At 50.2% G+C, this 15,712-nt stretch overlaps 1 protein-coding gene across 1 annotated transcript in view; it reads left to right on the top strand.

The window, feature by feature from the left end:
- Positions 1 to 15,712, top strand: part of DSCAML1 (DS cell adhesion molecule like 1) — a 363,815-nt gene that overhangs the window by 10,002 nt on the left and 338,101 nt on the right. Inside the window, 2 exon segments of the mRNA XM_032285387.1 lie at positions 6,642 to 6,959; positions 10,233 to 10,379. Of these exon segments, the coding sequence (XP_032141278.1) occupies positions 6,642 to 6,959; positions 10,233 to 10,379 (465 nt within the window).

The raw sequence follows: 15,712 nt of genomic DNA on the forward strand, positions 1-15,712 counted from the left end.
CAGAAAGGCAAGGCAATCTTGCCTGGGGTTACAAACACTGCTTGTAAGTGACAGAGTAGGGATTCAAACCCAGGGAGCCTGGCACCAGAGGGTGGGCTTTTCACCACTGTGCTGAGTGCCCAGTGCGTGCCCAGGAGACAGAGTGGTGGCCGAGACAGTCACTGCCTCAGAGAGCTAATGGTCCTTCAGGGGAGAGGATACCTACTGCCCCCTGGGCCCTGACCGTTCCTCCCATCTCCTGCTCCCTGCTTCCCTGAAGATCTACCACTGTCTCCTACAAATGTTTGCCATGCCCTTGTGAGGCTGCCTCTGAGGGATCTTGCCTGTCTCTGAGGGGGTGTTGCAGGGGCCCTGTGCTGGCAGATACTCCTGGATGAAAGTCCAGTGAATGAGAAGAGTAAATATTGTAAGGGAAGAGAACAAAATGACTCATCTCCCTGTGGAGGTGGCAAGGCGTTAATATTTCAGTCCGTCGGGTTGTCCTTTACGCTGATTACAGATGATGACATGGGGGTCATTCAATGTGCACCTCAGAGCAAACTCAGTCAGCCCACTTCTCCAACTACAGCCAGACACCCCTGGCCCACACAGGCAGGTGGGGTGGGAGCCCCCGGGGGTCGCATACAAGGGGCTCGAGTTCCCTTTGCCAAACTAATCCTGATGCCCAAGTGGTGGAGGGCGAAGGAGTGACTCGATGCAGTGGATACTTAGGTTTCAGCAGTGACCCTGGGGGCAGGCAGCTCAAATGCCTGGGGACGATTTCTGGTTTAAAAATATTGCTGTGCTATTTCCACACTTCTAATCTCCTAGCAATTTGGAGCCTGTTTTATGAAACACAGCATCGGGGTGGCGCGCAATGTTAAACGGCAGAGAAGATTAAATGGGTTTAAGTCTGGGCGTCTGTCACATGACAACCAAGCCCATAACTTCCATTTTCCATTAAAAATCCATTTCCCCCTTTGACCAGAAGAGGCTTTGCTGTTGATCTGAGTGTCTCTCTCTTTATTTATGAAGTATTCCACTCCTCTTCATTCTCTCGGTAAACATGCCTGGTTCCATCTGCAGAGGGAAGAAAGAGCTTCGGGGAGTGGCTGGGATTGGAGGGGAAAGGAGGAGTCTCTGTCAGGGGATTTGCTTTCCAAATTGGGACCAGCCTGGAAGGAAGACAGAGGGAGAAACTTCATCAGGGCCCACGCTTTGAACTCGATGATGTGATGGAAAAAGGTCGGGTTTGGAGCTGAATTTTGACTCCGTCTCTTCCTGGTTGTAGGATCTTGGAGAAGATATCAACTCCTTCAGCCTCCTTTTCCTCACCCATAAAATGAGACTAACGGGCCCTCCACCTCATACCTTTGTGTGAGGATTACATGCCCCAGGCTAGTGCCTGGCACAGAGAAGTTGCTCCATAAATGTTAGTCTCCTTTCTTTTGAGGACTCTGCAGCATTAGGCCCATAAGACTTTAGGGAAATGGATGTCCAGACACAATGCCACTGAAGTTAGACATAAGGACTACAAGGACTTGGATAACCTCAGGTGCCACTCTCAGGGACTGCTAGACACCCCAAATCTGGCTTCCCCAAGCTTGCAAACCTCCCCATATCCCCACTGTCTTCGATCACCCACTGTGTTTGACCTCTGAGGGCCAAACTCCTCCATCCAGCTGGTTTTGCCTGTTCTCCATGAGCCCACCCAGTGCTCCAGCCTGCAAGGTTCCCACAGGGTCCCCCAACATGCATGCCTCACCCACAGTTATTGGGCTGTCTTTTCTGGGAGTGCCTCTTGTCGTCTCACCTATCCCGGTCTTCCGGCTCAGCTCAGCTCCTACCGCTTCCCAGTGCTTTTTCTCTGGCTGCTGAATAGCTTTCCCCTTCCCTCCCCATGGCTCTTGGCTTTTGGCCCACCTCACACACGGCCTGGTGCTACTGTTTAACCCCCCTTTCCTGTTCCCCATCTCCTTTACAAGCTCCTGGAAGGTGGAGCCATTCTCCTTGTCTTTGACGCCTCCCACCATACCTGGGATATTGCGGTGCAGCGCGTGGCTGGTGCTTGGTAAATATCTGCTGAGGCGATGAACGTCTTCTCTGGTCCCTGGATGAGAAATGACTGGGGAAGGAGGACACCGAAGGGTGCAGCAGTCAGCCAAGAGGAAGTCGGGTTTGGAGAGGGCTTGGAATTCTGCACAGCTGCAGGGTGGAGCTGTGCCCTGTCATCCCTGCAGTCACCTTAGGCACCCTTGACTCCAGGGGGAGAGTGAACAATCCCCATCTCTCATATAAGTATATCCTCATGGGGAATCAAGAACTGAACTGCCCCATTCCATTACACCCTCTTGGCAGCCCTGGGGGGTAGCTAAGATGGTCCAATTACATCCTACCCTTTTATAAAGGAGGCTCAGAAGGGCTAAGTAGCTTGCCTGAGGTCACACAGCAGGTAAGGGGTGAACCCATGGACCATCAGATTTCAGCAGGGGAGGGGAGGGGAAGGGGGAGGAAGTTGGGGAGGGGAAGGGAAAGAAAAGGGAAGGGAAGGAAGGGGAGGGGAGGGGAGAGGGGGAGCTCCTCTGGGAGCTTGCTTGGGCTTTGTCACTGCTCTGAAGATTCAAATAAATCTGAGAAGGTTGGGAAAGCACCTGCTGTAGAGACCATACCAGACTCTATGAGGCCAGAGTGAGGACATCAGGCTCTACCACTCCCCCTTCTGTCCCAGGAGTTCTGAGCACACCCATTGCTTCTATGGCCACTCACCTGCTGCCCTTTTGCCCAGCCTTCAGCGTGGTACATAGCAGAGATTTGAGATATTTGCTGGTCAGTGCCTCAGTTTCCTCTTTATGTATTTGCTCGCTCCCTTCTCTTGGCAGGTAGGGTGAGGCTAAATTAATGTTTATTTAAGGGTTTCTGCATTCTGAGCTGACAGGTGCCTTGTGATGGTAAAATATGAACCCAATGTAAGTGCAAAATGCTATTGTTTTACATCTGAGGGTGATGTTTCATAATGGCAATGCACTGTCAGAGCTGTACGCAGAATGAATGGTATGTCTAATCCTCCCTTGCTCCCCCAGACTCAGAAGACAGAAGCTCACATCCCAGGGTGGAGAAATATGAGGCTCCTTGCCTTTTGCTATAAATCTGCCTTTTTATCAGCCCTGACAGGTGGCTGGACAATCCCAGTCAATTCATCAATTAAATCTACCCATTTGTAGTTGCTGGGAACCTTGTGTCCTTGGCTCCAGCAAGATCTGAAGCCCCGGAATGCAGGAAGGCTGTTGTCCTGGTGCTTGATGCTCCTGGAGGGAGCAAAGGGGGCTTGGGGAAAGGGCTGCCTCAGGAGGAGGGACAGTGGAATGGATTTCCAGTCAGGAGAGAAGGAGAGTGGGAATGTGTGTTTGGAATGGGGTTGGGCTGGAGGAAGGGGTGGGAAGGGTACCCGGCCTGAAAAACCATAGTCTGTGGTTCAACTTGTCTTCCATGGTGTTTCTGCAGTAGACTGGCAGGTGCATCCCCCAGCTCTAAGGTGAGGCAAAGCTGGGTTCTAGCCTCAGCTCCAGCATTTGCACATCATATCACTTTGGGGAACTTAGTGAACTTCTCAGAGTCCTAATTTCCTTATCTGTAAAATGGAAATAATAATAATAACACCCCGAGGGAGTTATGAGGGTTAAATGTAATATCTGTATAATATAAATACAGTATCTAGAATGAACCTGGCACAGAGCCTGGCCTGTAGTTGACAATGAAGCCGATTGTGGCTATTACTATTGCTGGCGGTATCATCACAGAGGGCTACATCGTACTTAGCCTTAAGAATTTACTTACCTTCTCCCATGAATCAATTCCTAAATTCCTCCCTGTCAGGGATTCTCTTGGCTTCCTAAATCCATTTGCAGGCACAATATAGAGTCTTTTTGTACCGTGATGGATTTTGGCTTCCAAATCCATGAAGCTGCCAGGGTGAGAGTGCCTGATTAATGAGGTTGTCTCAGGAAACACCCAGGGCCCCGGAGCAATGTCCCTGCTCCCAAAAGCTAAGTAGTGTCTGGAATGCCCAGAATCCAACAGACACCGCTCCTAGGAGGAGTGTGTGTGTCGTGTATATACACATATGGGTGTGTGCCCACGTGTGTTCTTGGCCAGTTGAAAATGGAAATTGGTGGCCAGGTTGTTTCTGAGGGAGGTGAAAGTCCCCTCTTCATTACCGCAGTGGTTACTCTGTGGTCATACATCACAGAATGGTTAAGACAGTGACTCTAGGTCAGTCTGCCCAAGTCTGCATCCCAGTGCCCTCACTTACTGATTATGTGGTCTTGGGTACGTTCCTTTGATCTCTCAGTGTCTTGGTTTCCTCATCTGTGCACTGGGATACTAACAGTATCTCTTTTAATGTTGTTGGGAGAATTAAAAGAAGCCATATAAGTAAAGTCCCTAACAGCAGTGCGTGGCACGTAGAAGATGCTTAACAAATGTTTGCTGAATGGATGTCAGTAAGGAAGCCTTCCAGAAAGTGAGCAGAGTCTTGAAAGTGGGACCTGCTAAGTGTGGATTCTACGAGAAACCTCCTGAGCCTCAGTTTGCTGCCTGGTGAAATGGCATGATTTCATGTTCTTGGGGAACACCCTTGCCATGGCAAGTTGGGTATGCTTCCAGAGCTTCTGAGGGTCCTGTGCAGACAAGACTTGCTCCAACAACAGCTTTGTGACTGTCACAAAGGAGGCAGCATGAGGAAGAGAATGGCAAGGCCATGTGGCTCCCCTCTCCAAGAAAATGCCGTTCAGCTGCTATGAGTGCAGTGCCCGGTGGGGACAGCAAATGCATTTGCTGCTAAGAGGACGCTCCTGACACCGCAGCAAGAAGTCCACGAATGTGTTTTCCAGCACGTCTGCTAATGGCTTCATCACCGCTTTTTATGAGACGATGTGAATTGCTCTGACCAATGAGACTTAATGGCCTTCCTCAACGAGCTGCCTGGTATATTTTCCCCAGAGGCTCGGCTCAGAGTTAAGCCAAGAATATTACTACTGCCGGGTGTGGGCCCTCCCCCATCCTATAAAGTTGTGGAAATTGAGGTCAAGTTGGGTCCCCTGCAACAGTCTTTAAACAAGCAGCGGAGTGGTTTGTTTGCTCCTTGATCTTTCTGGTGGAGAGGGTGTGGCTTCCAGCTGGAGACCTGGGACCCGGCCCTCTCTTCCTCTGAGTTGGTGTCCACTTGCTGGGAGGTGGATTTCTTAAAGGAGCAGGCTCCTCAGGAGGGAGCACCCCTTGATTCCAACATTCAGGGCTGCTGGGATAAAAACAGGAAATATCTAGGCCTGACGATGGGTTAAGAGGAACAGATGGCCAGTCCTCCCAGTCAGGTGGCCCTTCTGCTGCCAGCCGTAATCATTAGAACATTCTCCCTTGTGGATGAGGGTTGGAATGGCACCATGTCAGAGATGGAAGTGGTCTTTGCCGTCTTGCCCATCTTCTCCCTCCACTCTCCAAGTGAAGGAGCAGACGATCTGAGTGGGGAAGGGAATTGCACAATCACATGGTGTCAGGGCTGGGTTTAGAAGCTAGATCTTTTGCCCTGAGTCTAAATCTTAAACCCACTCTACTGCTGGTCCTCGTTCCGTCCTCTGTGACAACGCATTTCCCAAATCGGCTCTCAAGGTCTCCTTCCTGCAGTCTTCCATCTTCCAGGGAGCATCCCGGCTCCTGTAGCCATTTATCTCAAGCGTGGTTTTGAGACCTTTTACAACTTTCATCTGCGGAATGGTAGAAAGAACACTAAAGTCCTCTCTAGAAGCAGTGGGTTCACATTTTAGTTCTGTAACTTAGCTGTGTCATTCTGAACAAATTCCATAACTCTTCTCAGCTTATAACATGGGTGATTTATAAAGGGGGTGATACCATCTCTTCAAAGAGCTGTGCAAATGAACAGAGGCCATGAGTATAAACTTGCCTGCATATACAATAGTGCTCAGTAACTATTTTTTTTAACCTAAGCATTTCAATGTTTCTCCCAATGTGTGGATGTCATGGTCATGACTTTGGACCCTTCAACACAGGGTGAGTGGCAGCCTCTCCAGGTGGACTTGGCTTGGCAAAGAGGATGAAACTTGTAACTTTGGTCATTCCTGTGCAAGGCTGGGATTTTCTTTCTTTCTCTCTCTCTCTCTCTTTTTTTCTCTTTCTCTCTCTCTCTCTTTTTTTGAGACAGAGTCTTGCTCTGTTGCCCAAGCTGGAGTGCAGTGGCAAGATCTCTGCTCACTGCAACCTCAAACTCACAGGTTCAAGTGATTTTCCTGCCTCAGCCTCCTGAGCAGCTGGGACTACAGGCTAATTTTTGTATTAGCCAGGCTTGCGCACCTGTAGTCCCAGCTGCTCAGGACCTCAGGCGATCCACGCACTTTGGCCTCCCAAAGTGCTGGGATTACAGGCCGTAAGCCACCACGCCGGAAGGCTGGGATTTTCTGTAGATGGGGAACTGTCTCTGATTCACCTTTGCCAGTGCCTGGTATGTAGTCAGTGCTCAATAAGTGCTTATTGAATGACTGATGCTTGAAGGTCTGGTGAATGAGTGCCTGGGCTGTTGAAAGCCTTGGTGGCTTATATGGGTATTATCGGAGCCCAAGCTAACCAAGTCTCTCCCCTTGCCTCCTCTGCAGCCCGCCCTGACGATGTCGGCACCAGCCTCTACTTTGTAAATGACTCCTTGCAGCAGGTGACCTTTTCCAGCTCCGTGGGGGTGGTGGTGCCCTGCCCGGCCGCAGGCTCCCCCAGCGCGGCCCTTCGATGGTACCTGGCCACGGGGGACGACATCTACGACGTGCCGCACATCCGGCACGTCCACGCCAACGGGACGCTGCAGCTCTACCCCTTCTCCCCCTCCGCCTTCAATAGCTTTATCCACGACAATGACTACTTCTGCACCGCGGAGAACGCTGCCGGCAAGATCCGGAGCCCCAACATCCGCGTCAAAGCAGGTAAGGGACGAGACGCCTGCTGCCCCAGTGGGACAGGGGAGACTGTGCCGTCATTCTGAGGATATGTGTGTGACGTGCTCGGGGGGCTTGCAAGAAGTCAGTCACTTAAGAACCGTTTTGTTGTTCTCTTTTGAATCTTAGTTATACCACTTGCTGTGTGTCCATAGGCGTAAGAGACACCTTTTTAAACCTCAGTTTTCTCATCTGCAAAGTGGACACAAGTACCTATCTCTATATCACTACACATGATGGTTAAATGAGATGATGCTCATTTAAATGAGGTGCTCATGTCAGCCCTTGACTTATAGAAAGCCTGCAGTGATGTTGCCTTGAAGTCTTTCATTGAAATATAATATATAAAGGAAAGTGCACACATTGTAAGTATGCAGCTTGATGAAATTTTACAAAATTCAACTAACTCTCAGATTGAGAAATACATCAGCACCTTAGAAGCCTTCCTCAAGCTTCTTTTCATAGACTGCTCCCCTAAGAGTGACCACTATCCTGATCTCTAACAATACAGATACAGATATTTTGCTTATGCATGAACTGCATACAAATGGAGCCCGACGGAATGTATTGTCTAGGCCCTTTTGCTCACTATTCTGCTTGTGGGATTTACGCCTACTGTTGTGTGTGGTGGGAGGTCATCTGTTCTCACAGCTGTCTAGTGTCCTGTCATGCAATGAGACCACACTTTCTTTGTCCATCGTACTGCTGAGAGGATGAGTATAACATATCTCGTGTAAAAAAGCATTTTGGTAAAATTCATGATGGAAGACTTTTAGCAGTGAAGGATTTTGGTCTTTGGAAGAGTAGATGGGGGCAAGGAGGTAGGGTTTCTCAGGTAGTCTATTTTAAGAAAAAAAGTCCCATTTCTCTGGATTAGGTCAGGAGGCCAAGGGGACAGCTTAGATCAGCCATTCTTCACTAGGACACCAGGATACATTGGTGTGTTATAATCAGTGGTAAGGTGGGTCTCAGATTCATTATAAAGCAGTGAAGTTTTGGGAATGGTTTTCAATTTAGAGAGCCAGCCTGCTGTAAGGATGCCAGGCCTAGGGCACGCCTTCTTTTCCAGGGACTGTGTTGGGCCAACCAAGGAGAGTGGTTCTGGGAAAGGCGTCCCAACTAGTATGTGGTGACAGACCCGCTCTGACTTCTTGGGTTCTTTTGCCTTAGGGACACCTCTCATAAGAGCAAGGCTTAAAGTAGCTGGGAATGGGAGTGTGCAGGGGCGAGGTGGGTGAGAGCTCTGCTTCATTCCATCTGTTTATTTGGGGCTAGACCATGAGCTCTTAGAACCCAGAGATATGCTCAGAGTTTCTCCTGGGCTCCCCATGGACTCCTTCTAGGAGCGGATCCTTCCCACTGCTCAACCCCTCATGCAACACCAAGTGCTGGGCTAGGAGCCCTGAGGCCTGGGTTTGGAGCCCAGCTCCGGCCTCTATAGCACGGAGGATTGGGCTAAGCAGAAGGAACCATGTTTTGGGTCACCTGCCCCTCATTAGGTTAGGATGCAGTTTTCACAGTAACTCTATAAACGTCTTTTTACAAATGAAGAGATTAAGACAAAGAGAGGTGAAGTCTCTTGTCCAAGGGCACATAGCCAGTTAGTCACAGAGTTGCAGCTATCGTGAAAAGTGAGATTGTCAAAGTGCTTTCCTCGTAGTGGATCTTTCATACGTGGCTCTTACGGTGATTTCCTTTTACAAATGAGGAAACTGAGGCTCCAGAAGGTTAACCAAACCTTGTCCAGGACCACACAGCTGGCCAGTGGAGGAGGCAGGGCCCGCTTGTTAGATGCTGTTAACCATTAACCTCTGCTGACTTCCTGGGACATCACGGGCGGCGAGCACCCCAGCCGCCCCTTTCCACTCCACCAGCCCGCTTCCCTACAGGGTTCGTTTCCCTTGTTTTCCTCTGTGCTCTCCCATATCTGGAGGCAGGGCCCTACCCAAACCCATGGAAAGGCTGGACCACAGGCCCCCAGAGCCACCAGTGCCTCTCCTCTCTTCCTTTCTTCCACCTCAACCACATCTCCTCCCCATCGCAGCTACAACTTGGAGAAGGGGAGAGAATAAAGGCTAAGGGAGGGCCAAGGAGGGCCAGACTGACTGGAAACACCATCAATTAAGAAACTCTTGATGATGCCAGAGGGGCTGCAGGTGCACAGCCGGGGGGGGGGGGGGGGATGGGTTGCCAGGGCCCTAAGTGTCACCTTGGCAACCATGGCAGGGAGAGAAGGAGGGCATGCTGCCCAGGTGCCTGCTGAGGGACAAGGTCAGGAGGCAGCAGGGCGCTGGATGTTCCAGGTTTGCTTGGCAGAGAAGGGAGTGGAAGGAACAAGTGAGGCCTGGGAGAGCCCAAGCAGAGGAGGACAAGGCACGGGTCCCATTCCTAAGGCTGGGTCCGCCTGCCTGTAGGGCCAGACACATACAGCAGCTGCAGATGGCAGTGCCCCAGAAGCCAGCCGAAGCAGGAGGTGGGCGCTGTGGGGGAAGGGGTGGTTCTGAAAGCAGGGGCAAGGCTGGGAGTCGGGGAGGCTGCAGCCAGGGTCAGATGCAAGGAGGAAGCAGCAAGGATGCTCTGTTTTGGAGGAGCTTGGAGACCGTGTCCATGTCTCTGGGGTTCTGTGTGCTCAGAGACAATCACAGTTCCGAACATTCTCTCCCTTTGTCTTTGTAAGCTCAGGATCTGAACTACATTTCCCAGGCTGCCGTTTACGTTGAAGGAGCCCAAAACTCAGTTGTTAAGAGCATGTGTCACTGGTTTTGTTTAGGCGCATTGTGGTCACCATGTCCAAAATAATCTCCACCCTGGGTCCAGGAAAAATGCAGGAAATCCGGTTTGGTTTTCTTAGCGGAATTCTAGCATATTTCCTTATTACCTGCACATCCCCTTGGTGAATATAACATTGAAAGGCTTAAATGCTGCCTTCAAGGCTCTTACAATCTAATACGATTTGCTAATTCCGAAATGGGAACGTTTGGGATTTGGATGGATGGTCTTGCAGAGAGAGAGGCCAGATATTTTTGAGGGAGAAGAGGCTGACCAGTAGGATAGGGAGGAGGTTGATGGAGGAATTGTGCAGACAAGAACGAGATTATGGCAGGAGCTTCTGGGCTGGCTAGGCGGGAGGAGGGAAGGAAGAAGTGAGGAAGGTGAGGCTGAAGGAGCGGAGGGAGTTGAACTGACTCCCCGTTCCTTTCAGGGGACTCCCACCACATCCTTGTGACACTCTTCTCTTCCCCACTGCCAATCTCTCTGCAGTTTTCAGGGAACCCTACACCGTCCGGGTGGAGGATCAAAGGTCAATGCGTGGCAACGTGGCTGTCTTCAAGTGCCTCATCCCCTCTTCAGTGCAGGAATACGTTAGCGTTGTGTCATGGGAGAAAGACACAGTCTCCATCATCCCAGGTAAGAAGCGTCCCAGGGCTGTGGCAGACAGAGGTGCTGCCTCTGTGGGGAGCAGGGAAAGTAAAGGTGCCTAAGTTGGTTGTTGAGCTCAACAAGATCTTGAGATTGGCTCTGGGGAGCGATTTGTTATTGTTCTGGTGATGCTTCAGCAAAAAAATGTCTTTGGTCTTGGTCTGGCACGTCTCTGCCTGGGGTGTTGAAGACCCACACGCTAGTGGCCTTGGCTGAGTGTGTGAGGGTCCCATCAGACACCGGGTGCACTGGAGGCCCCAGCCTTCCTGACCGCTGGGGTTTTGCTTGGCCCAGCCCTGAGGAATGGGAGGCAAGGCTGGAAGCACCTTACCTGTGAAAGGTGGCGAGGGGAGGAGGGATGAGAGGCGGGTTTATGGTCTGTGTTCCCGCGTCATGTGACTAAAACAGTGAGCGCTGCATCCTTGGAGACCCGACTTCAGGAAGCATGTGTATAGGGACTTTTTTCCTTCTTGCATGAGTTGGCTAAAGACTCCATCGGAATTCTAGCTGGCCTCGCTTTGAGGCTGATGTTGGGAGGCGGAGTTCATACCATGCTGCAGGTTCATCTCATTACAGCTGCTGTGATTGCAAATCCCTCATTATTGGTTCCTTTTACCTCTGTGGGGTTGTGTCTCCCACAGGAAAGTAGGTCTGGAAGTCCCAAGAGAGGACCTCAACTCCTTAAAATACCTCTAGGCCTACATTTACAAAACTGTGGGATTTTTCCACCACCCATTTCTTCATCTCCGCACATTGCAGGGGTTCTGCTGCTTTTTCCTCCTCTCTACCGAGGATTTTTGTTTTCCTTGTTGTAAATTAGAGGAACTTGACCAGATGATCTCTGAGTGCCCCTTCAGCAGTAAGGTTCCATAACTGATTGTATGAAATGATTCTTGTTCCTCAAGGTTGACAGTTTAGCTGGGGAAGATAAGACTTCTATTCATGGAAACTTTAAAACAGGGGTTTTTAAGCCCGCTCTCCGCTTAAATTCCCAAGGAGCTCCTTTAGAAACACCAATGCTTAGCCCCAAATCAACTGACTCAGACTCTTCCAGGAGCAGGGCCTGGGCATCAGCTTTTTGAATGCTCGCTAGGTGGTTCTGATGTGTACCTAGGACGAGAACCATGCTTTGGCGTGTTGACAGCTGATGCAGCAGGAGATTTTCTTTGAGACATTAATTTGCCTTTTACTCTCAGTACTTTTTGCTTCTCTCAGTTCCAAGCAGATGGCCAGGCCATTATTTCCCCTGACTTCAGAGCTTGTAGCAGGATGGGAATTTGAAGCTCCTGGAAGACAGCTGCTCCTCCTGTCTTTTGTAAAACCATAGGCTAATAGCAAAGGTTAGGATGGGTGTTTTGTCTGGGGAGGAGAGCCTCTGAGGGCAAAGAACAAAGAGGAGACGAAAGGATGCCGAGGATGGAGATTGTGCTGAAGGCTGCTCCGTGGATGCAGCCAGAAGAAGCTGTTGGACCCCACAGGGGTGGCTGTGTGGGGCCCTGCAGGGTCTGGGACTCAGCCAGGGTTCTTGTGTTCAAATGAGTCATGAGGTGCACAGCCCAAGAGGTGCAGCAATTATTCAGGCAGGGACCATGGGCTGGTGAGGACTGGAGGGACCCTGGACCTTGGTATACCATGGGAGAAGCCCCAGTGATGAAGGGGACAATCTCCTGCCTATCTAGCAGAGTCAGATTTAAGGTGACTTAACAAACATAAAGAAATGTGGTATTTCTCATATACTTGAGTTTATGGACTAAGCATTACGTCCATTAAGTAATAATAATTATTGCATTAAAATTTGGGGGGTGCTTACTATATCCCAGGCACTGGGTTCAGCAACTTCCATACAGGGTCTCATTTTATCATCATAAAAAGTCCATAAATGTGTTTCCTCTTCTCCACTTTACAGAAGAGGAAACTGAGGCTCAAAGAAGTAAAGTACCTTCAGGATCACACTAAGCAGAAGCTGGGGCTGGAACCAGAGTCTGTTTTTTCAACCTGTGTGCTTAACTCCACACAGAAGTGCCTCCCCCACCACATAAATGTATCCAATAAAACGTTACCCTGGCTACAGTGGGGGCTTTAAATGTGTGCTGTAGGCAATGAGGGTTTTGGCGTTAGGAAGGAGGACAAGTCGATGTAGGGGAAGCTTCATGGAAACAAGTGCAGTGTGGTGATTAAGAGCCTAGAATCTAGGACCAGGCTATCTGGATTTAAGACTCGATCGGTTGCTTACTGTCTGGGCAAGTCAGTTACCCCTTCAGTTTCCCCACCTGTAAAATGGGCGCATAGGGTTCAAGTAAGAATTGAATGAATCAATATGTGAACAATGTCTAGGACACTGCCCGACACTTGCTGACGACAAGTTATAGCGATTATTAGGTGGAAGAGAGCATTTGCGCTTGCTGTTGGCTGCGGTGGTGTGTGTTTCTGGTATGGAATGGAGTCTGCGTTCCCCACACAACTGCAGTTCCCACGGGCCAGAGCTGGATTGTTCTCATCCACACGTCCCCACTTTCTGTGCTCAGGGTAAATAAAAGCTCACTAAATGATCAGTGAGTAGGTGAATGTATGGCTGGAAGAATTCTAGAGGAATCTGGGGAACGGCATGGACAGAGGCAAGGAATAAGGACTTTAGGCTGGGCGTGGGCTGGGGAGAAGACCAGATCAGACAGGAGAGAAGGAAGGCTAACTGGTTTCTGTGCTTAGGAGCTGGAGACAGGGAGCTTCCCCCAGGCGGCCCTTGTAGCTCATGCTTCAGGGCTGTCTTTGATGTCAAGACTGGGCTGGTGGCCCCAAAGGGCATAATTATCAAGGAAGTGGCCTTAATGCTAATCTGCGGGGCTGTGTTAAACTTTGGTTCTGCAGAACCCCTTTCTTTAGTTTGGCCTTAGAGAATTTTCCTCTCCTGCCCAGCCCTTCAGCCCTACCCATAATCATTCTAGATCATTCTACAGTTACATGTTAGATCCAGGGCCAGTCTTCCCCAAGCACGGGAATCCAACTAACATGATCATGGAGGACTTCATGAGAGCCAGAGAGAGTGGAGTTTTGTCTCGTCCAGGCTCTGCAGGTGAGGGGACCAGAACTTGGGCCCACGTGCCATATGCTTTAATTTTGGCATATGCAAATAGTTTGATTTTTTATAAAAAATAGGATTTTTTTTCTGCTAACCATATTCACCCTATGCTCAGTGTGTGTGCTGTGTGTGTGTGTGTGCGTGTGTATTTTGAGGTGGGGAAGCTGGATGGGAGCTTCTCATGGTAGGGGAAGATTACATGGAAAGTTGCCCTGAAGGTTAATGGAGGATGGAGGAGCGGGGGATATTTCCCTCTGACACTTTAGAATCAGCTTCCAGAACCAGAGAAGCTGTGTTGTCTCTCATCTCTGGATCTGCAGGGCTAGGCTTAGCTTCTCCACAAACCACCAGGCCAGCAAGAGCTGAACACAGAAGGAGAAGCAGGGAGACTGGTGTAAGCCAATCTGAGCCCCAGGAGGCATCCCCTTGGGGATACAGGTGCCCTGGGAGGAGGGGCCTCTCATGTGAGTGCAGCCCCTGTGGATGGGAGCTGGTTTTCCCACGCCTCTTTCTGAGGGATCCTGGGAAGAATTGAAGGCTTGGGGCCTAAATGAGCTCGTGAGTTGGGTGTTTGCTCACAGGTTAGCCTTCCTGGCTATCTCTGGCTATCCTGGAGTGGGCTATGGAAGCTCTCACCAGCTTTTTGGCTGTTCTTTGCCCAGGGCAGGAAAAGGCTGGAGAGACAGACCAAAGTGCTGCCTTTCCCAGAGCTGCCTACCATAACCCCCTCCACTCCCTCGAGCTGGTCATCTTTCCATCCCGCTATTTAAAGACGCGTGTGAAAAGCAGAGTCTCTCACCTTGTATCTGGCAGACTCCCACCCTTGACTTCTCTCCCCAGGGATTTGGTCCTTGTGTGAACTGGCGCTCAAAGGCTGGCAGGGTGGGGGTAAGAAGGCCAAGGGCTGTGCACAAACATAAATTAAAATTAAGGCCTCCAGTGAAGCTGAGATGTGGTTTAATTTCCCATCCGCATGATCACCATTACAATGCATGTTACTGGATATAAAGATAAATCCAGCCCTGTTCCTAATAGCTTTTAATTTCCACCAGACCTGATTATATCAATGCAGGCCCCTTGTGGGAGTTTCCCAGCATGCTCTTCCCCAGCATCCTGACTGGCTGTCTCGGCCCCAGTGGGGAGTTTGGGACACTGCTCAGATGCGAGCCAGATGTGTCTGCTGCTGCTTGGGAAGACAAGCCTGCATCAGCCCTCTTGTCCATGTGAATGGGGATACTGGGTTGTCACCGTGCCTTGGCCAGGCTGCAAGTGTGCTGGGGACACTGTGTGTTGGGGGTAGGGAGAGACAAGGGCAAGGAGCCATCTGGCCAGAGGGGTCCTGTGACATGAGGAAAGGTCCTCTAATGTTGTGTAAGGATTCCTATCAGGCAGTGCTTCCTCCCTGCAGCCTACCTTTGGCTAAGAGAGCGAAGTGAATCACCAGCCTCCCTAGAGTAATAGACTCCAGAGATCCAGGGTACCAAGTGGGCTTTCATAGCTCTCATTAGATTCAGTGATCTCTTCTGTCTGGGGTACGGTGGCCCCCTGCTCTCTCTGTTGACACCCTGCCCCGCTTTTGTCCCTTATGCTTTGTTCACATGCCGTCTTCCACGAGGCCAGACAGGCCTGCCGGGCAGACATTACTACCCCAGTCTCATTCCTGGGGCTCAGCCTTCATTCTGTCTTGCCTCATAGGCCGTTATTTCTGTCTGTCTGCTGCAGGAGGGTAGACAACTGTATCTCTTTCATCATTTTATCCCCAGAACCAGCATAGGACTGTCACAGAGGGATGGTAGTAAGAAGTTAATGATAATACTGTCATAGACGGAGACCTCTTTTGGGTTAGGCATTTTGCATATGTTATCGCTAGTCCTCACTATAACCCTTTAAGAGAGATAATGTTTTTATGTTTTGTTTTGTCTTTTTTCCTAATTTTATGAATGAAGATATTGAGGCCCAGGGAAGTTAAGCATGTTAACCAAGGCCATACAGCTAATAAGAGATGTGGCCCGGATGTGGGTGGGTTTTCTGGGTTCCTCTACTTCCTGCCGCCTCTCCGGAGCAGGCTAGGATCACTGGGAATCGGGTGTCCTTAGGTTTCCACATAGGAAGAGGGCCTATCCCTCTCTCCTGAACTTGCCTGAGAGCAGAAACCTGTCACCAACCCTTGTGCTGACCTCTGGCTGTGTGTGCAGTGATCAGAGGCTTGGGCTTCTCTGAAGGGCAACAGATCTCCAGCTTAAAA

This window comes from Sapajus apella, unplaced genomic scaffold (genome assembly GCF_009761245.1).
Source record: "Sapajus apella isolate SASKATOON/1434 unplaced genomic scaffold, GSC_monkey_1.0 scaffold16, whole genome shotgun sequence".
In the NCBI taxonomy this organism is placed as follows: domain Eukaryota; kingdom Metazoa; phylum Chordata; class Mammalia; order Primates; family Cebidae; genus Sapajus; species Sapajus apella.